Raw genomic sequence first — 22,813 nt, 5'->3', positions numbered from 1 at the left:
ACATCTAAACTAAGCTGCGCGGTGCAGGGAACAACTCTGATTGGCTCATGGAGGCACGTGATCAGAGAGTGGTTTACGGAGCTTTGAAAAAAAAAAAAAAAAACTTTGATACGGAGCGTTCTATGAACGAAGCCAAAATCGTGATGGTGATTAAAATTTGATTAATTGTGCAGCCCTAGTGTGACTATTTTATGTGGTAGCTAAAGCCTAGCAATGAGGTAAATCCAGTAAAAACAGCCACTACTGATTGGGCTAGTGCCATATCTATGTGAACAGCTATTCTCTTTTATTTGCATTGGCATAGTGCACCATCTTTTGTGTTTTTTTGCTGTTTTGATTATCATTGAGTTGTAGATAAATGTTTACATTTGTTTTTGTTTTTAATTACAGATGCAGAGTCCTATCCCTGATCACACTGCTGATCAAGATGATCTCACTGGATTTATCTCTCAGAACCAGGTGGAAATTTGAATGGTGTCTTATTTGTCAATAAGCTAATCTATCAATAAGTCTAATTGGCTTGCATAATGTTTTCTTGCCAAATTTGTGGACAACAGTCAGCTACCTCTGTGGCCTATGTGAGACACATACAAATTCACAGCAACATACCCAATTTAGTGCTGCAGTGTTGTATCCCTAATTGCCAAAGGACATTTAAAAAATGTGCTGGTCTGAAGGGACATATTTACAGACATCATAAGGAAAGTACAGTTCAGCCAAGATCGAATAGGCTAGTGGATCTTACGTGTCATGTTTTCTCCTGCCGTGCCAAATGTGACTCCTTGACTGAGTTTTATTCTCATCTTAAGGTGCACATCAAAGAAGGACGAACTATTGTTTGTCCCTTCAAGCAATGTGATAAAACATTTACTGTGGTTTCTACATTTACATCTCATTTGTCAAGAAAACATAAAAGAAGTGAAGAGGGCAATTTAATGGATTCTGTTGTCAGTCTGGCTGGTGTAAGTGGATCTAGTGGTCCTCATGGAGACAGTGATTCGCAGTGTGATGTGGAGATTGATGCTGCTGACAATGCAGACCATTTGGAGTTTAGCCCAGAAAATATTGAAGATTCACTGTTTTTGAGGAATCTTGCTCTGTTTTATCTTAAGCTACAGGCAAAGTTACTGCTTCCAGCCTCCACCATTCAGACAATCATTGAAGATATGCAGTCAATACATGATCTCAGCCAGTCTCAGATATTTTTTAAATTGGATGAGAAGTTACGTCAGATGGGGATTTCAGATGATTCAATTAGGGCTCTAATTGATGATCTGAAAGCGGAAGATCTTTTCCAAACTCACAATACACACACATTAAAAACAGATCTACGGAGAAAGACTGTTTTCAAGAGTCAATTTAATTATGTCGAACCTGTTCCAATATGCCTTGGACAAAATGAAGCCGGGAAGGACAGCTTTGCCCATTATGTCCCTATAGACCAAACACTCAACGCTCTTTTTCAGAGTCAGTCTGTATTTGAGCAATACAAACAAGTTCATGCCCATAAAGAAACTGAGAATGTTTTTCAGGATGTGTGGGATGGGGAGAATGTAACAGACAACACACTTAAAAAAGATGGGTCGTTAGGCTTGATCTTATATCAAGACGCTTTCGAGGTGGTAAACCCACTTGGGTCAGGGAAAAAAAAGCACAAAGTACTTGCTGTGTATCTTTCTCTGGCAGACCTTTTACCATACAATAGGTCAAATACTGATCAAATGCAATTAGTTCTTCTTTGCAAAGAGAAAGACTTCAAACATTTTGGCCAGGATTTAGTCCTGGGTCGCTTGGTTAAAGATCGGAAAGAACTTGAGAAAAGTGGTATAGTGTTACCAGATGGACAGGTCTGTAAAGGAATACTGCATGCTATTTGTGGTGACAACTTGGGGTCGCACAACATTGGCGGATTCTTTGAGAATTTCAGCACAAGCATTCATTTCTGCAGATATTGTGAAATGGAGAGAGAGAAATTCCATGCAGATCCACTCAGTAGGGCCGCCACTCGCACAGTACAGTCATACAGAGAACATGTGCAGAGAATTGAAGGGGGGTTAGCCCATAGTGGAGGTATCAAATTTGACTCCTTGTTCAATGAGTTATCCTATTTTCATGTATGTCAACCTGGATTGCCACCATGTATTGGGCATGATTTGTTTGAAGGCATTGTGTCCGCTGACCTCTCATTGTACATTAAGCATCTGGTCAAGGTAGACAAACAGTTTACATACCTTGAATTAAATTGAAGAATTAATCGGTTTAAATATCTCAGCAATGATGCTAATGACAAACCATGCGAGGTTAACCCAGGAAGTGACAAACTCAGTGGCCATGCTGTACAAAACTGGTGCCTGTTCAGGTTATTACCACTACTGATCGGAGAGAAAATTCAGTCACCGAGTGAAAACAAAGTTTGGCAACTTGTCTTACAACTGCAAGAAATGGTCTCTCTCATTTGTGCTCCAGCTATTTCAGCTGGACAGATAGCATATCTGAGGGTCCTCATTGTGTCTCATTGTATTTGTGTTTCAGGAGCGAGGCTTTCCTGAATCACAAACTGAAGCCTAAGCACCATTATGTTTCTCACTACCCTGAGCTCATAATGTGTTTTGGTCCACTAATCAGGTTATGGACACTGAGATTTGAAAGCAAGCACACTTACTTTAAGCAGTGCTCCAGAAAGCTCCATAACTTTAAAAACCTCTGCTTAACTCTTTCAGAGAGGCATCAGCTTTTTCAGGCCTATCTGCAGGCTGGTAGTCTCTTTGCACCTGTTGTTGTAGCAGAAAAGGCAACTGAGTTTTTTCTTGAGGACTTCAATGACTACATCAGGGCATCTGTTTCAAACTATGATTTTGGCCCTCACAATACACTGATTGCCAATGAGGCAACTGTCAAAGGCACAAAATACAAGAAAAACATGCTTGTGTCAATAGATGAGAACTCTGAGGGTCTTGTCATTGGAAAGATTGTCATTATACTGATACAGAATCATTCAACAGTATATTTTCTCACTGAAAAATGTAGGACTGTGTTTCTTCATGATGTTGGTATTTATGGCTTTACTCCAGTGCAGGGATGTTACTGCTGTGTTAAGCAAGATGACCTTATCGATTATTATCCTTTACCGGCATACACATTCTCTGACATGGCAGTAATTGTACCACATCATTCCTTCCTTTCAGTGTACAGCCACGATGCTGGAGCAAACAGTCCCACAAGCCTTGCCAGGAGAATCTGAAGCTGTTCAATAGTCATTGATGGAATTTCTATCTCTTATTGGTAGACAGGCTATTTTACTTTCATTTGGGGTTGCTGTTTGGAATATTTTGCCTCTCTCCCATTGCCAATGCATTATTAAGAATCAACACCCCAAAATTATGTACTGTAGCATGTTTACCAACCTTTCCTCAAATGACTGACGACTTCTATTTTCTCTCACTAGCTTGTTCGTTGGCTGAATCCTAATGGACTGTAATACTTTTTCTCTGATGTTACAAGAGTACACATTGTCTGATTTGACAGTAATTGTCATTTTCTTTCTTCTCAGTATACAACAATGCCTACCTTTCTGGAGAAAATGATGGAGATTGTGCCTAGGGCACTGCCAAATATTCCAGAATCTATCCACAACGCTATAATTGATAGAATTGTAAATGCTGGCGGCTTTACATCAACACAAAAACTCAAATATGTAAAAGAGGATGACTTTGCAGACTTACTGCCTCTTGTTAGACGGCGACAACTTTTGGAAGTATTCCAAATAGGTAAGCTTGCTTTTTAGGTTACAGTACTATTCCATTATATCATGGCTTGCAGAAGTTCATAACCAATGTATATTTCACAATTTAAAAACAACTGGGATTTGGATCTGGATTGATTTTCCGGGGGAGGAGAGGATTCTGCAGTTGTTATATTTTGTTGATGCCTTCAATTAAGTTCACATGACCCATCTCATATTATTTTTTGTCATTTTTAGAGAGTAAAGTGATCACAGTAAACCTTGAAATCGTTCCATCCTCCACCACCGAAGTCAGCAGCAACTGTCTATCAATCATCAGTCCATCTAGAAGTGAGGACAGCCCGTCTGCCTCCCAGCCTGTAAGGAAATCATGGCCAGAGTCTTTTAAGGTGCCATGGGACCTTATGCCTGCGGAGATTTGCACAGCCATTTCATCTCGTAAGAGACCTTCACCAGGTGCACGACGGCAGATGGTCAGGATACTGTCCGATGAGATGAGGAAGCATGAGCTGAATCCAACACGAGCACAGTGCCTTGTAGTTTGCCGGAATATCGTTCACCAGTACCCAGAAAGTTTTGCTGATCAGCGAGACAATGGACAGCTTCTAGATGGTGGATACACATCTCTGCTGATTCAAGTGAAAAATCGCATCGAAAATCTGAACCGTGCAAGCAGTTTTCATCAGCACCGTTCAGCTAGCCACGGACAAAAGAGAGGGCCTACTGACACATACGGATGTACAAGATTCCAGCCCAGCCTCCCTGCAGAAGAGACTGAGGACACAATGGAGACCAAGCGTCAACAACTAGAAGGGATCTACAGTCAAGATGGCACAGCTGGTGCTGAGAGACCACAGGTAAAGAAGCTAATGGATTCTACTTTCTACCTGCAGCGGTCCCACATCAATGTTGTACCTACACCAACCATTGCAACTTTAAAAACAAAGTGGCCGTACTTGTTCAGTCACAAAGGACTATACTCCCACTTTGAGCTTCTTACTGATATTCCTGTGCTGCGTAGCCTTGACCTTGCCATGGAAGAGTGTGGCAAAGCGATTGTGGAAATGTTCAAGACTAAACCGACAAATGCAAGGATGAAGGAAGTTCTTCGTCAGCTTGATGATGATGTCGAGCTGTCCTATCAGGTCATCCATCTTCTTCTGTCTCACTTTTCCGAAGATGTCTCAGGACTCATTGTTCTTGCAGATGTAAGTCCCCTTACACACAAACACACACACACACACACACACACCTCTCTCTGACCATCTATCTCTCCCTCACTCTGCCTTTATCTCTATCTATTCCTCTATCTCTACCTATCTGTTTCACTCTGTCTCTCTCTTTCTCGTTACCTACCGTGTATCTATCTATCTGTTTTATCACTATCTCCCTATCAATCTACCGTATTTTCCGGACTATAAGTCGCTCCGGAGTATAAGTCGCATCAGTCAAAAAATGCGTCATGAAGAGGAAAAAAACATATATAAGTCGCACTGGACTATAAGTCGCATTTATTTAGAAATTTATTTCACAAAATCCAAGATCAAGAACAGACATTTAATCTGGAAAGGTAAGTTATTCAACTACACAGTAGCACACAGAACAAGGGGCTGAATACGGTAGGTGTCCGGTATGTTAACGTAACACATTAACAGTTATTCAACTATACAACAGAATACAGAACAACTACCAGGGCGTGGAGACGTAACTGCACCGTTGACGTGCATCTACATCTGTGGACTCGTTCCACCCGCTCTGGCCATCTTGCTTTCAGCGCGCGACTAGCTTTCTTTGTTTTCTTCATTGCAGTAAGAGTCACCTTTTCGCCAGTCCCTCACAAGTTTCTCTCTCACTCCAAACTTTCTGCAGCTCGATTACCGTTTTCGGCTGCATATTTGACTACCTAAAGTCACCTGCAGTTTCTTTTTGCCTAGAGCGCCCTCTGGCGGCTGTAGACGGTAATGTTTTCAGCATGAAATAACATTTAAAAACGTGAAATTATAAATATTTTGATATATAAGTCGCACCTGACTATAAGTCGCAGGACCAGCCAAAGTATGAAAAAAAGTGCGACTTATAGTCCGGAAAATACGGTATCTCTATCCTTCTTTCTTCCTCTCTGTCTCTCTATTTCTACCCTCTGCCACTTTCCCCTCTCTCTCCCTCCTTCCCTCTCTCTCTCTGTCTCTCCCTCTATTTTTGTATCTATCTATCGCTCTCCCTCTATCTCTTTTATCTATCTCACTTTATCTATCTATCCATCACTATCTCTATCTATATCCCCCTCTATCTCTTTTCCTGTCTCTCCCTCTATCGATCTATGTCTCGATCTATCTATCTATCTATCTCAATGGTAGTCTTATTTCATTAATATTGTGTTTAATTTGTTCTATTTCCTAGGGATATGCCACTGCGGCTGACCTGGAGAGTTCACTCCCTTTACCTGCAACTCCTCGTCTGATACTTCTTGGTAAGTTGGTTTTAGATAGGACAGTTGGCTTTAGTGTTGTATGTAGTGAATTCAATGGTATCAAACTAAACTCTGTATTCAAAATGAAAACTAAAACAGAAATTAGACAGTTAAAACATTTCTGTTTCAGGAGAAACAGGAAGCCACTTCCAACGCTGGATGCTCAGCATTGAGGGCCATATTGTGTGCGAAGGGATCCAGTCCACCTTCGTGACAGGGCTAGCGTCTTTTTTTTCATGTTTTTACATCTTCAACCTACAGTACCAAGAGGAGGCAGCCTGCACACTTGAATTCATCCAGAGGTAAGATTTTGTCTGCAATGTTCTGGCCTAGCTGTTGCTCAAGCATGGTTTCAACAGGTCTGATGGGATTTAGCAATTAACTTTGCTTTAGAAAGTTTTAGTGCAACTTACAATATTCATAGACACATAGTCCATGTTGAGGATAGTTCATGTACATTTGTTGTCTTTGTTGTGCTGCTAGTGCTGTGTGAATTACTAGATTTCCAACCAGTGTATAATTTTTCAGACGCTTTGTGGGTATAAACCCAGAAAAAGGGACAAAGGCTGCAAAGGGGAAAAAAAGAAGAACTGTCAATGCACACGTCGCCAGCCTCATGCGCAGACTCATGGATTTTCAGTGGGATTTCATTTGAAAAAGGTGAGATAGATTTATACAGTACACGTATGTTCAAACAGCAATGATTCAGGAGGCTGGGAAAATTAATTCTCAACTCCCTTTCAAAGTTAGAATGATGAACTCCTCTTCCATGCTCTTTGCCATTCTTTTTTTGTTCTTTCAATGAATTTTACTTATCACACTTTCTATTATTTTGTTATTCTTTCTGTTTTGTGCTCTGTTCCTGAAATTAGCTTTTGTTAGGTCAAGCCAGGTGAAGTTATGGAACTCATATCTCTCTCTCTCTCTCTCTCTCTCTGTGTCTGTCTCTCTCTCTCTCATACAGACCCAAGACTTTCGAAAGGATCCTCATTGTGTGCTTTGAGAAAATGGTTAGTGGTCTATGCAGTGACAGTGTTTTTATTGTTTATTGCTCTTTATTGACCAGGAGTTCCATGAAGTGTTAAGTCTAGGCTTAAATGTATTCATACATGTTGAATTTCAGTGGTTTGGTAACATTAAGTGTTTTGTTATATTGAACAATAGGGGTGGAACGGTACATGTATTCGTATTGAACCGAAACGGTACGGGCGTCTCAGTTCGGTCCATGAATTTACACGGAGAATACACGTATAAAAATAAATAAAAGTTGCGTGCAAATTAATTAATGTAATGCGGAACTACTGTTAGACATGCGTTTCTTAAGGCCCTGACACACCAACCAGACGGCCGACCGTCGGCAGTAAAGTCAGTCGGAGTGATCAGTCGGGTCCCGAGGTCCAGAAAGTTCCTCAGAACACACTGAGGAGACGCCGACTTGAGCGTACGCTCTGCACGTGCACGAAACGTAATACGTCTCCATAGCAGCAGGCGGCGCTGCTCTGTATTGTTTCCATTAACAGTCTGATTATTTCCCAGAAAATGAAAACCGGCAGCTGATTGGACGAACGTGTCACGTGGCTCTTTTTTCTCCGGAAATTCACAGCCAGACTGTCATGGCGGCTCGTTCAGAATACGATCTCATATTGGACTAAAATAGTTCACCGAAACATGTTTCTGAAAACATTTGAAGAGAGAAATAGGCCGTGCAGTTTCTGAATCTGTCTTCATTTCAGATCAACAAAGGTCAGTTTAGAAGATTTTGCTCAGATTTTGAGAGACTCATCTGCTCCCTATTTCCGGGTGAGTCCCGACTGCTCTCTCCAGACTGAACATGTCAGGTCGGCCAAAATGACGGGACACACCGAACAGACTCGAGTCACCGACCTCGCCAGACGGTCCAACGGCCGATAATCGGGTTGGTGTGTCTCCTCTATTAGGGACACCTACATGTCGAGTCAGTCAGTCCAGTGAGTCCACACGAAGCAAACTAGTCCCTTCATATACAACCAAACACGGACGTACTGTAGCTGTATCCCTTCTTGCCTCGACCACAAATGGCCTCCAGGCCCGTTTGCTTCGCTGTTTGCTCCGGTATTAGCTGTTAGCTCCGCCGTTAGCTGTTAGCTTCGTCGTTAGCGTGTAAAGCTAACACCACAATTCGCCAACAGCTCTGTAACCGAAGTTGCTTTGTGCATTCACATATGAGAGCAGCGCTTGGCTCCCATATCACACTACTAGCTGATTGTCTTATTTTGTTTACAAGTTCCAGGTGGAGTCTGGAGATGATGCAGGGTACTTATTGTTTACTGTTTACATCTTACTTTATATACGCTTCAAGCTGTTACAGCTAGCTCAGGGGACAGCCTGAGAGATGCACAAAAAAGAAATTGCCTTCTGCATTTTTGTTATGCTTTTCGCTCCATTGTACCGAACCGTGATGTCTGAACCGAGGTATGAACCGAACCGTGACTTCTGTGTACCGTTCCACCCCTAATGAACAATGTATTTGGGTTTAAAAAATGTATTTGCTACTTTTTAAGCCATGAACATGAGAACATGAGATTTATTTGTGATTAATCAGCCTGTGTAAAATTTTTGAGTGACCAGGAGTCAAAGGGAATATCCTTGGTTTGAGTCTTTTTTGCTGAATTTTAGCAGTTCAGGGAACATAAAATGTTGAGGTTTAGGGCCCTATCTTGCTAGTTTAAGATTGACGCAGTTGTCAATTTCCCGTCCAGCGCCCACGTTGTTTAAATAGCAAATTCACCTGCACCCATCTGTGGTCCATGGGCATGCTGGTCTTACAGGGAGGTGTGTTCAGGTGCATTCTGGGCGTGCTGGTCTTACAGGGAGGTGTGTTCAGGTGCATTCTGGGATCTTGAGGCAGCGGGAAGTGATGGCACCATTGACCAACAAAAACCTGGTCTAAAGTCAATAACGCAGCATTTCATTGTTATTTTAACAGAGCATTAGTAAAATGCTCCTAGGCTCGTGCACAGCGCGCACACTATGCTCGTTACACACACAGGGACGCACACACACACACACACACACATACACACACACACACACACACACACACACAGGGCCGCACAGCATCACACACACATGCAGAAGATTACAAATAAAAATATTACGGTGCTAATCCTCCATCATAACAGCAATGCTCCAAGGTCCAAACGCGCCTGGCTTTTAAAGGGAATGGGAGATGATCTCTGATTGGTTGATTGCATGTTACGCCCAAAACACACCTCTGATTAATGAAGACACTAAGTACAACCCTTTAGGACCATGCACCCGGCGCACACACTTTTTATCTGCCGTCAAACTAGCAAAAGTGTATTTAGACACGCCCTAAACACACCTGCACCAGGCGCTTCACGCCGTGCGATTAGATCGTTAAAATAGATGTCAGCAATGAACATGATATACTGTATTTTTATACTGTATTTTTTTTTGTGATTGATCCGATCTGTGTGCCTACATTTGTAAGTAATTAACTTTCAGTGTTTATATTACAATAAATAAGTTAATTTCAACATGGAACTGTTTGTTTTCTTTCACTTAAGTATTATGTGATATATTATGCCTATTCTTGTATTAACTAAAGCTAGAATATGTATATTACAATCAGTGGTGCACATTACTATGCTAAAATAATTAACAATAAATTTAAAAAGCAATATTTAATGGAAACAAAATAAATGGTGATTTAACATGAAAATAATGGTAACCATGCTGCCAGTAATTTCCTGTTTTTTCTGTGATTTATAGTAAAGTCCTGTTAAAAAACATTACGGGAGTGCACTGTAAAAAAACATAACATGAATAAACTGTTAAAATAACATGAAAATAATGGTAACCCTGCTGCCAGTAATTTCCTGTTTTTTTCTGTGATTTACAGTAAAGTCCTGTTAAAAAACATTACGGGAGTGCACTGTAAAAAAACATTAACAGGAATAAACTGTTAAAATAACATGAAAATAATGGTAACTCTGCTGCCAGTAATTTCCTGTTATTTAACAGGGAAATAATTAACAGTGTAGCTTAGCCTCCACATTCTTCATGCCCTGGCTCGTGGTGATGGCAAATGATTCCAGTGACAAAAGACGCTGTTGGTGATCCAATATAGTAGTCTGGACACTATCTAATCTAGCCTCAAGTTTGGAAAGCGCCGCATTGAGTTCGGCTTGAGAGAACGACTTGAACTCAGTCAAAAGTGAAGCCGCGTCCCGCTAGCATAGCCGTTAGCATGGCGGCAGTCACTGACGAATCACCCTTCTTCGCGACGTCTTTTTGCGACTTGCTGGATATTCTCTCGTCGTGGCGGGGTGCTGCCAAATATAGTTGAGTATTAATGTTAGTTGTAGCGCTGTGGCTGGACTGTAAAGAAGGTTAGAGACGAAAAGGATAGGAGCCAGGGGGCGAGCGCAGCCGCTTCACCACGCCGCAACACCGAAAGTCCACCTTTTAAAGACTGTTTAAGACCCCGCGGGAACTGGGAACAGCGGTCTTCTGGAAGACTTGGAGTTAATCTTTTCTTTGAGAAAAGAACGGCACTGAAATAATTCTTAAAAAAGGAAGATGTGTTCAGAGTTTTGCCGACCGGATACGGCAAACGTTTAATCTATTAACTATTATTATTATACTATTTAGCATTAGGTGTTTTGGCTTGCTCATGCTAATGTAATCTTAAAATGGCGGCCACCATGGTTGACGTGACTGCATCGTTCTTCCGATACCAACGTATTTTTGTGTATTAGTGTTAGCATGTCTAGCATATCTTAAATGTACAGGTTGTTTATGTGACAATAAGATACAGTAAGGAGGAACTTCTCAACATCAGCAAAGTTCACCACAAGCTTGAAAACCGCCTGTTGGACTGTGACTTTCTCCTTCGTCAGGATCCAGCCAACTACACCCGGCAGGATAGAGCGGCAGCGGCTTCACGCGGTCGATACAGCCGAACCACAGTGAGCCCAAGGCGGAGACGAGGCATGAGAGGTGGGCTACATGCTAGGCTAAAGGCTAGAGCTACTCCACCACCGCTACCTAGCCTGCTGCTGGCCAATGTACGTTCACTGGAAAATAAGATGGACGAGCTGAGGACTAGAACTACAAACCAGCGGAGGTTAAGGAATACATCATATATATATATATATATAATATCTAGGTATGTCAGCATTCCCTTAACTCACGCTGAGTTGTAGTTCTAGTCCTCAGCTCGTCCATCTTATTTTCCAGTGAACGTACATTGGCCAGCAGCAGGCTAGGTAGCGGTGGTGGAGTAGCTCTAGCCTTTAGCCTAGCATGTAGCCCACCTCTCATGCCTCGTCTCCGCCTTGGGCTCACTGTGGTTCGGCTGTATCGACCGCGTGAAGCCGCTGCCGCTCTATCCTGCCGGGTGTAGTTGGCTGGATCCTGACGAAGGAGAAAGTCACAGTCCAACAGGCGGTTTTCAAGCTTGTGGTGAACTTTGCTGATGTTGAGAAGTTCCTCCTTACTGTATCTTATTGTCACATAAACAACCTGTACATTTAAGATATGCTAGACATGCTAACACTAATACACAAAAATACGTTGGTATCGGAAGAACGATGCAGTCACGTCAACCATGGTGGCCGCCATTTTAAGATTACATTAGCATGAGCAAGCCAAAACACCTAATGCTAAATAGTATAATAATAATAGTTAATAGATTAAACGTTTGCCGTATACGGGCGGCAAAACTCTGAACACATCTTCCTTTTTTAAGAATTATTTCAGTGCCGTTCTTTTCTCAAAGAAAAGATTAACTCCAAGTCTTCCAGAAGACCGCTGTTCCCAGTTCCCGCGGGGTCTTAAACAGTCTTTAAAAGGTGGACTTTCGGTGTTGTGGCGTGGTGAAGCGGCTGCGCTCGCCCCCTGGCTCCTATCCTTTTCGTCTCTAACCTTCTTTACAGTCCAGCCACAGCGCTACAACTAACATTAATACTCAACTATATTTGGCAGCACCCCGCCACGACGAGAGAATATCCAGCAAGTCGCAAAAAGACGTCGCGAAGAAGGGTGATTCGTCAGTGACTGCCGCCATGCTAACGGCTATGCTAGCGGGACGCGGCTTCACTTTTGACTGAGTTCAAGTCGTTCTCTCAAGCCGAACTCAATGCGGCGCTTTCCAAACTTGAGGCTAGATTAGATAGTGTCCAGACTACTATATTGGATCACCAACAGCGTCTTTTGTCACTGGAATCATTTGCCATCACCACGAGCCGGGGCATGAAGAATGTGGAGGCTAAGCTACACTGTTAATTATTTCCCTGTTAAATAACAGGAAATTACTGGCAGCAGAGTTACCATTATTTTCATGTTATTTTAACAGTTTATTCCTGTTAATGTTTTTTACAGTGCACTCCCGTAATGTTTTTTAACAGGACTTTACTGTAAATCACAGAAAAAAACAGGAAATTACTGGCAGCAGGGTTACCATTATTTTCATGTTATTTTAACAGTTTATTCATGTTATGTTTTTTTACAGTGCACTCCCGTAATGTTTTTAACAGGACTTTACTATAAATCACAGAAAAAACAGGAAATTACTGGCAGCATGGTTACCATTATTTCATGTTAAATCACCATTTATTTTGTTTCCATTAAATATTGCTTTTTAAATTTATTGTTAATTATTTTAGCATAGTAATGTGCACCACTGATTGTAATATACATATTCTAGCTTTAGTTAATACAAGAATAGGCATAATATATCACATAATACTTAAGTGAAAGAAAACAAACAGTTCCATGTTGAAATTAACTTATTTATTGTAATATAAACACTGAAAGTTAATTACTACAAATGTAGGCACACAGATCGGATCAATCACAAAAAAAAATACAGTATAAAAATACAGTATATCATGTTCATTGCTGACATCTATTTTAACGATCTAATCGCACGGCGTGAAGCGCCTGGTGCAGGTGTGTTTAGGGCGTGTCTAAATACACTTTTGCTAGTTTGACGGCAGATAAAAAGTGTGTGCGCCGGGTGCATGGTCCTAAAGGGTTGTACTTAGTGTCTTCATTAATCAGAGGTGTGTTTTGGGCGTAACATGCAATCAACCAATCAGAGATCATCTCCCATTCCCTTTAAAAGCCAGGCGCGTTTGGACCTTGGAGCATTGCTGTTATGATGGAGGATTAGCACCGTAATATTTTTATTTGTAATCTTCTGCATGTGTGTGTGATGCTGTGCGGCCCTGTGTGTGTGTGTGTGTGTGTGTGTGTGTGTGTGTGTGTGTGTGTGTGTGTGTGTGTGTGTGTGTGTGTGTGTGTGTGTGCGTCCCTGTGTGTGTAACGAGCATAGTGTGCGCGCTGTGCACGAGCCTAGGAGCATTTTACTAATGCTCTGTTAAAATAACAATGAAATGCTGCGTTATTGACTTTAGACCAGGTTTTGTTGGTCAATGGTGCCATCACTTCCCGCTGCCTCAAGATCCCAGAATGCACCTGAACACACCTCCCTGTAAGACCAGCACGCCCAGAATGCACCTGAACACACCTCCCTGTAAGACCAGCATGCCCATGGACCACAGATGGGTGCAGGTGAATTTGCTATTTAAACAACGTGGGCGCTGGACGGGAAATTGACAACTGCGTCAATCTTAAACTAGCAAGATAGGGCCCTAAACCTCAACATTTTATGTTCCCTGAACTGCTAAAATTCAGCAAAAAAGACTCAAACCAAGGATATTCCCTTTGACTCCTGGTCACTCAAAAATTTACACAGGCTGATTAATCACAAATAAATCTCATGTTCTCATGTTCATGGCTTAAAAAGTAGCAAATACATTTTTTAAACCCAAATACATTGTTCATTAGGGGTGGAACGGTACACAGAAGTCACGGTTCGGTTCATACCTCGGTTCAGACATCACGGTTCGGTACAATGGAGCGAAAAGCATAACAAAAATGCAGAAGGCAATTTCTTTTTGTGCATCTCTCAGGCTGTCCCCTGAGCTAGCTGTAACAGCTTGAAGCGTATATAAAGTAAGATGTAAACAGTAAACAATAAGTACCCTGCATCATCTCCAGACTCCACCTGGAACTTGTAAACAAAATAAGACAATCAGCTAGTAGTGTGATATGGGAGCCAAGCGCTGCTCTCATATGTGAATGCACAAAGCAACTTCGGTTACAGAGCTGTTGGCGAATTGTGGTGTTAGCTTTACACGCTAACGACGAAGCTAACAGCTAACGGCGGAGCTAACAGCTAATACCGGAGCAAACAGCGAAGCAAACGGGCCTGGAGGCCATTTGTGGTCGAGGCAAGAAGGGATACAGCTACAGTACGTCCGTGTTTGGTTGTATATGAAGGGACTAGTTTGCTTCGTGTGGACTCACTGGACTGACTGACTCGACATGTAGGTGTCCCTAATAGAGGAGACACACCAACCCGATTATCGGCCGTTGGACCGTCTGGCGAGGTCGGTGACTCGAGTCTGTTCGGTGTGTCCGTCATTTTGGCCGACCTGACATGTTCAGTCTGGAGAGAGCAGTCGGGACTCACCCGGAAATAGGGAGCAGATGAGTCTCTCAAAATCTGAGCAAAATCTTCTAAACTGACCTTTGTTGATCTGAAATGAAGACAGATTCAGAAACTGCACGGCCTATTTCTCTCTTCAAATGTTTTCAGAAACATGTTTCGGTGAACTATTTTAGTCCAATATGAGATCGTATTCTGAACGAGCCGCCATGACAGTCTGGCTGTGAATTTCCGGAGAAAAAAGAGCCACGTGACACGTTCGTCCAATCAGCTGCCGGTTTTCATTTTCTGGGAAATAATCAGACTGTTAATGGAAACAATACAGAGCAGCGCCGCCTGCTGCTATGGAGACGTATTACGTTTCGTGCACGTGCAGAGCGTACGCTCAAGTCGGCGTCTCCTCAGTGTGTTCTGAGGAACTTTCTGGACCTCGGGACCCGACTGATCACTCCGACTGACTTTACTGCCGACGGTCGGCCGTCTGGTTGGTGTGTCAGGGCCTTAAGAAACGCATGTCTAACAGTAGTTCCGCATTACATTAATTAATTTGCACGCAACTTTTATTATTTTTATACGTGTATTCTCCGTGTAAATCATGGACCGAACTGAGACGCCCGTACCGTTTCGGTTCAATACGAATACATGTACCGTTCCACCCCTATTGTTCAATATAACAAAACACTTAATGTTACCAAACCACTGAAATCAACATGTATGAATACATTTAAGCCTAGACTTAACACTTCATGGAACTCCTGGTCAATAAAGAGCAATAAACAATAAAAACACTGTCACTGCATAGACCACTAACCATTTTCTCAAAGCACACAATGAGGATCCTTTCGAAAGTCTTGGGTCTGTATGAGAGAGAGAGAGACAGACACAGAGAGAGAGAGAGAGAGAGAGAGAGAGAGAGATATGAGTTCCATAACTTCACCTGGCTTGACCTAACAAAAGCTAATTTCAGGAACAGAGCACAAAACAGAAAGAATAACAAAATAATAGAAAGTGTGATAAGTAAAATTCATTGAAAGAACAAAAAAAGAATGGCAAAGAGCATGGAAGAGGAGTTCATCATTCTAACTTTGAAAGGGAGTTGAGAATTAATTTTCCCAGCCTCCTGAATCATTGCTGTTGAACATACGTGTACTGTATAAATCTATCTCACCTTTTTCAAATGAAATCCCACTGAAAATCCATGAGTCTGCGCATGAGGCTGGCGACGTGTGCATTGACAGTTCTTCTTTTTTTCCCCTTTGCAGCCTTTGTCCCTTTTTCTGGGTTTATACCCACAAAGCGTCTGAAAAATTATACACTGGTTGGAAATCTAGTAATTCACACAGCACTAGCAGCACAACAAAGACAACAAATGTACATGAACTATCCTCAACATGGACTATGTGTCTATGAATATTGTAAGTTGCACTAAAACTTTCTAAAGCAAAGTTAATTGCTAAATCCCATCAGACCTGTTGAAACCATGCTTGAGCAACAGCTAGGCCAGAACATTGCAGACAAAATCTTACCTCTGGATGAATTCAAGTGTGCAGGCTGCCTCCTCTTGGTACTGTAGGTTGAAGATGTAAAAACATGAAAAAAAAGACGCTAGCCCTGTCACGAAGGTGGACTGGATCCCTTCGCACACAATATGGCCCTCAATGCTGAGCATCCAGCGTTGGAAGTGGCTTCCTGTTTCTCCTGAAACAGAAATGTTTTAACTGTCTAATTTCTGTTTTAGTTTCATTTTGAATACAGAGTTTAGTTTGATACCATTGAATTCACTACATACAACACTAAAGCCAACTGTCCTATCTAAACCAACTTACCAAGAAGTATCAGACGAGGAGTTGCAGGTAAAGGGAGTGAACTCTCCAGGTCAGCCGCAGTGGCATATCCCTAGGAAATAGAACAAATTAAACACAATATTAATGAAATAAGACTACCATTGAGATAGATAGATAGATAGATCGAGACATAGATCGATAGAGGGAGAGGACAGGAAAAGAGATAGAGGGGGATATAGATAGAGATAGTGATGGATAGATAGATAAAGTGAGATAGATAAAAGAGATAGAGGGAGAGCGATAGATAGATACAAAATAGAGGGAGAGACAGAGAGAGAGAGGGAAGGAGGGAGAGAGAGGGGAAAGTGGCAGAGGGTAGAAATAGAGAGACAGAGAGGAAGAAAGAAGGATAGAGATACCGTATTTTCCGGACTATAAGTCGCACTTTTTTTCATACTTTGGCTGGTCCTGCGACTTATAGTCAGGTGCGACTTATATATCAAAATATTTATAATTTCACGTTTTTAAATGTTATTTCATGCTGAAAACATTACCGTCTACAGCCGCCAGAGGGCGCTCTAGGCAAAAAAGAAACTGCAGGTGACTTTAGGTAGTCAAATATGCAGCCGAAAACGGTAATCGAGCTGCAGAAAGTTTGGAGTGAGAGAGAAAACTTGTGAGGGACTGGCGAAAAGGTGACTCTTACTGCAATGAAGAAAACAAAGAAAGCTAGTCGCGCGCTGAAAGCAAGATGGCCAGAGCGGGTGGAACGAGTCCACAGATGTAGATGCACGTCAACGGTGCAGTTACGTCTCCACGCCCTGGTAGTTGTTCTGTATTCTGTTGTATAGTGAATAACTGTTAATGGTTACGTTAACATACGGACACTACCGTATTCAGCCCCTTATTCTGTGTGCTACTGTGTAGTTGAATAACTTACCTTTCCAGATTAAATGTCTGTTCTTGATCTGGATTTTGTGAAATAAATTCTAACTAAATGCGACTTATAGTCCAGTGCGACTTATATATGTTTTTTCCTCTCATGACGCATTTTTGACTGATGCGACTTATACTCCGGACGCGACTTATAGTCCGGAAAATACGGTAGATGATAGGGAGATAGTGATAAAACAGATAGATAGATACACGGTAGGTAACGAGGAAAGAGAGAGACAGAGTGAAACAGATAGGTAGAGATAGAGGAATAGATAGAGATAAAGGCAGAGTGAGGGAGAGATAGATGGTCAGAGAGAGGTGGGTGTGTGTGTGTGTGTGTGTGGTGTGTTTGTGTGTAAGGGGACTTACATCTGCAAGAACAATGAGTCCTGAGACATCTTCGGAAAGTGAGACAGAAGAAGATGGATGACCTGATAGGACAGCTCGACATCATCATCAAGCTGACGAAGAACTTCCTTCATCCTTGCATTGTCGGTTTAGTCTTGAACATTCCACAATCGCTTTGCCACACTCTTCCATGGCAAGGTCAAGGCTACGCAGCACAGGAATATCAGTAAGAAGCTCAAAGTGGGAGTATAGTCCTTTGTGACTGAACAAGTACGGCCACTTTGTTTTTAAAGTTGCAATGGTTGGTGTAGGTACAACATTGATGTGGGACCGCTGCAGGTAGAAAGTAGAATCCATTAGCTTCTTACCTGTGGTCTCTCAGCACCAGCTGTGCCATCTGGACTGTAGATCCCTTCTAGTTGTTGACGCTTGGTCTCCATGTGTCCTCAGTCTCTTCTGCAGGGAGGCTGGGCTGGAATCTGTACATCCGTATGTGTCAGTAGGCCCTCTCTTTGTCCGTGGCTAGCTGAACGGTGCTGATGAAAACTGCTTGCACGGTTCAGATTTTCGATGCGATTTTCACTTGAATCAGCAGAGATGTGTATCCACCATCTAGAAGCTGTCCATTGTCTCGCTGATCAGCAAAACTTTCTGGGTATGGTGAACGATATTCCGGCAAACTACAAGGCACTGTGCTCGTGTGGGATTCAGCTCATGCTCCTCATCTCATCGGACAGTATCCTGACCATCTGCCGTCGTGCACCTGGTGAAGGTCTCTACGAGATGAAATGGCTGTGCAAATCTCCGCAGGCATAAGGTCCCATGGCACCTTAAAAGACTCTGGCCATGATTTCCTTACAGGCTGGGAGGCAGACGGGCTGTCCTCACTTCTAGATGGACTGATGATTGATAGACAGTTGCTGCTGACTTCGGTGGTGGGAGGATGGAACGATTTCAAGGTTTACTGTGATCACTTTACTCTCTAAAAATGACAAAAAATAATATGAGATGGGTCATGTGAACTTAATTGAAGGCATCAACAAAATATAACAACTGCAGAATCCTCTCCTCCCCGAGAAAATCAATCCAGATCCAAATCCCAGTTGTTTTAAATTGTGAAATATACATTGGTTATGAACTTCTGCAAGCCATGATATAATGGAATAGTACTGTAACCTAAAAAGCAAGCTTACCTATTTGGAATACTTCCAAAAGTTGTCGCCGTCTAACAAGAGGCAGTAAGTCTGCAAAGTCATCCTCTTTTACATATTTGAGTTTTTGTGTTGATGTAAAGCCGCCAGCATTTACAATTCTATCAATTATAGCGTTGTGGATAGATCTGGAATATTTGGCAGTGCCCTAGGCACAATCTCCATCATTTTCTCCAGAAAGGTAGGCATGTTGTATACTGAGAAGAAAGAAAATGACAATACTGTCAAATCAGACAATGTGTACTCTTGTAACATCAGAGAAAAAGTATTACAGTCCATTAGGATTCAGCCAACGAACAAGCTAGTGAGAGAAAATAGAAGTCGTCAGTCATTTGAGGAAAGGTTGGTAAACATGCTACAGTACATAATTTGGGGTGTTGATCTTAATAATGCATTGGCAATGGGAGAGAGGCAAAATATTCCAAACAGCAACCCCAAATGAAAGTAAAATAGCCTGTCTACCAATAAGAGATAGAAATTCCATCAAGACTATTGAACAGCTTCAGATTCTCCTGGCAAGGCTTGTGGGACTGTTTGCTCCAGCATCGTGGCTGTACACTGAAGGAAGGAATGATGTGGTACAATTACTGCCATGTCAGAGAATGTGTATGCCGGTAAAGGATAATAATCGATAAGGTCATCTGCTTAACACAGCAGTAACATCCCTGCACTGGAGTAAAGCCATAAATACCAACATCATGAAGAAACACAGTCCTACATTTTTCAGTGAGAAAATATATGTTGAATGATTCTGTATCAGTATAATGACAATCTTTCCAATGACAAGACCCTCAGAGTTCTCATCTATTGACACAAGCATGTTTTCTTGTATTTTGTGCCTTTGACAGTGCCTCATTGGCAATCAGTGTATTGTGAGGGCCAAAATCATAGTTTGAAACAGATGCCTGATGTAGTCATGAAGTCCTCAAGAAAAAACTCAGTTGCCTTGTCTGCTACAACAACAGGTGCAAAGAGGACTACCAGCTGCAGATAGGCCTGAAAAAGCTGATGCCTCTCTGAAAGAGTTAAGCAGAGGTTTTAAAGTTATGGAGCTTTCTGGAGCACTGCTTAAAGTAAGTGTGCTTGCTTTCAAATCTCAGTGTCCATAACCTGATTAGTGGACCAAAACACATTATGAGCTCAGGGTAGTGAGAAACATAATGGTGCTTAGGCTTCAGTTGTGATTCAGGAAAGCCTCGCTCTGAAACACAAATACAATGAGACACAATGAGGACCCTCAGATATGCTATCTGTCCAGCTGAAATAGCTGGAGCACAAATGAGGAGAGACCATTCTTGCAGTTGTAAGACAAGTTGCCAACTTTGTTTCACTCGGTGACTGAATTTCTCTCCGATCAGTAGTGGTAATAACCTGAACAGGCACCAGTTTGTACAGCATGGCCACTGAGTTGTCACTCTGGGTAACCTCGCATGGTTGTCATTAGCATCATGCTGAGATATTAAACCGATTAATTCTTCAATTAATTCAAGGTATGTAAACTGTTTGTCTACCTTGACCAGATGCTTAATGTACAATGAGAGGTCAGCGGACACAATGCCTTCAAACAAATCATGCCCAATACATGGTGGCAATCCAGGTTGACCATACATGAAATAGGATAACTCATTGAACAAGGAGTCAAATTTGATACTCCACTATGGGCTAACCCCCATCAATTCTGCACATGTTCTCTGTATGACCTGTACTGTGCGAGTGGGGGCCTACTGAGTGGCTCTGCATGGAATTCTCTCTCTCCATTTCACAATATCTGCAGAAATGAATGTTGTGCTGAAATTCTCAAAGAAATCCGCCAATGTTGTGCGACCCCAAGTTGTCACCACAAATAGCATGCAGTATTCCTTACAGACCTGTCCATCTGGTAACACTATACCACTTTTCTCAAGTTCTTTCCGATCTTTAACCAAGCGACCCAGGACTAAATCTGGCCAAAATGTTTGAAGTCTTTCTTTGCAAAGAAGAACTAATTGCATTTGATCAGTATTGACCTATTGTATGGTAAAAGGTTGCACAGAGAAAGATACACAGCAAGTACTTTGTGCTTTTTTTCCCTGACCAAGTGGGGTTACCACCTCGAAAGCGCTCTGATATAAGATCAAGCCTAACACCCATCTTTTTAGTGTGTGTCTGTTACATTCTCCCATCCACACATCCTGAAAAACATTCTCAGTTCTTATGGGCATGAACTTGTTGTATTGCTCAAATACAGACTGACTCTGAAAAAGAGCGTTGAGTGTTTGGTCTATAGGGACATAATGGGCAAAGCTGTCCTTCCCGGCTCATTTGTCCAAGGCATATTGGAAACAGGTTCGACATAATTAAATTGACTCTTGAAAACAGTCTTTCTCCGTAGATCTGTTTTTAATGTGTGTGTATGTGAGTTTGGAAAAGATCTTCGCTTTCAGATCATCAATAGAGCCCTAATTGAATCATCTGAAATCCCCATCTGACGTAACTCTCATCCAATTTAAAAAAATATCTGAGACTGGCTGAGATCATGTATTGACTGCATATCTTCAATGATGTCTGAATGGTGGAGGCTGGAAGCAGTAACTTGCCTGTAGCTAAGATAAAACAGAGCAAGATTCTCAAAAACAGTGAATCTTCAATATTTTCTGGGCTAATCCAAATGGTCTGCATGTCAGCAGCATCAATCTCCACATCACACTGCGAATCACTGTCTCCATGAGGACCACTAGATCCACTACACCAGCCAGACTGACAACAGATCCATTAAATTGCCCTCTTCACTTCTTTTCGTTTCTTGACAATGAGATGTAAATGTAGAAACCACAGTAAATGTTTATCACATGCTTGAAGGGACAAACAATAGTGTCGTCTTCTTTGATGTGCACCTAAGATGAGAATAAAACTCAGTCAAGGAGTCACATTTGGCACGGCAGGAGAAAACATGACACGTAAGAGCCAAGCCTATTCGATCTTGGCGAACTGTACTTTCTTATGATGTCTGTAAATATGTCCCTTCAGACCCAGCACATTTTTTAATGTCCTTTGGCATAGGGATACACACACTGCAGCACATAATGGTATGTTGCGGTGAATACTTTGTACTGGTGTCTCACATAGGCACAGAGGAGTCTGGACGGTGCCACACAATTGGCCGAAAACATTATGCAGCACAATAGACTTACTGATAGATTAGCTCTCTGACAAATAGACACCATTCCAATTCCACTGTTCGGAGAGATAAATCCGTGAGAGTCATCTGATCAAGCAGTGTGATCAGGGATAGACTCTGCATGCTGTAATTAAAAAACAAAACAAATGTAAACATTATCTACCACTTCATGATAATCAAACAGCAAAAAACACCCAAAGATGCGTGCACTCTGCCATGCCGATCAAGATAAGAGCTGTCACATAGAATATGGCACTAGCCCAATCAGTAGTGGCTGTTGTTACTGATGTTCCCTCAGTGCTAGGCGTTCGCTACCACTAGATAGTCACACTAGGGCTGGCACAATTTTTTGAATCAATTTTAAGCACCATCACGATTTTGCTTTGCGTTCATAGAAGCTCCGTAACAAAGTTTTTATGATTTTTATTTTTTCAAAGCTCCGTACAACCACTCTCTGATCACGTGCCTCCATGAGCCATCAGAGTTGTTCCCTCTGCACCGCGTCCTAGCTTAGTTTAAGTATGTCGACAGTCAGAGGACCGAGCTACGTGAGGAAACTCCACACAGATGCAGATCGGTCTAATAAGTCGGTACCGAGTTTACCAGTTTACCATTAAACGCAACATTTGAAGTCCGTCTGGTGT

At 42.0% G+C, this 22,813-nt stretch overlaps 1 protein-coding gene and 2 long non-coding RNA genes across 3 annotated transcripts; 2 read left to right on the top strand and 1 right to left on the bottom strand.

Annotated features, from left to right (window-relative positions):
* Nucleotides 1-396: 396 nt before the first annotated feature.
* Nucleotides 397-4,954, top strand: LOC118496495. Its single transcript, XM_036008382.1, has 4 exons — nucleotides 397-459; nucleotides 3,551-3,767; nucleotides 3,980-4,887; nucleotides 4,949-4,954. Exons 2-4 carry the CDS (start codon nucleotides 3,560-3,562, stop codon nucleotides 4,952-4,954), a joined length of 1,122 nt encoding a protein of 373 aa, XP_035864275.1. The 5' UTR covers nucleotides 397-459; nucleotides 3,551-3,559.
* A 1,203-nt stretch (nucleotides 4,955-6,157) lies between these two features.
* On the top strand, nucleotides 6,158-7,353 carry LOC116062767. The gene is made up of 4 exons (XR_004108092.1): nucleotides 6,158-6,212; nucleotides 6,343-6,514; nucleotides 6,741-6,872; nucleotides 7,177-7,353. It is a non-coding gene; the product is annotated as an uncharacterized LOC116062767 (long non-coding RNA).
* Nucleotides 7,354-15,450: 8,097 nt separating this feature from the next.
* On the bottom strand, nucleotides 15,451-16,614 carry LOC118496524. The gene is made up of 4 exons (XR_004899090.1): nucleotides 16,560-16,614; nucleotides 16,260-16,431; nucleotides 15,902-16,033; nucleotides 15,451-15,590 (listed from the first exon to the last, which is right to left on the bottom strand). It is a non-coding gene; the product is annotated as an uncharacterized LOC118496524 (long non-coding RNA).
* Between the last annotated feature and the right edge of the window lie 6,199 nt (nucleotides 16,615-22,813).

Source organism: Sander lucioperca, chromosome 12, assembly GCF_008315115.2.
Source record: "Sander lucioperca isolate FBNREF2018 chromosome 12, SLUC_FBN_1.2, whole genome shotgun sequence".
In the NCBI taxonomy this organism is placed as follows: Eukaryota; Metazoa; Chordata; class Actinopteri; order Perciformes; family Percidae; genus Sander; species Sander lucioperca.
The sequence above is the reverse complement of the archived record's forward strand: the minus strand, read 5'-3'. Positions and strand labels throughout refer to the sequence as shown.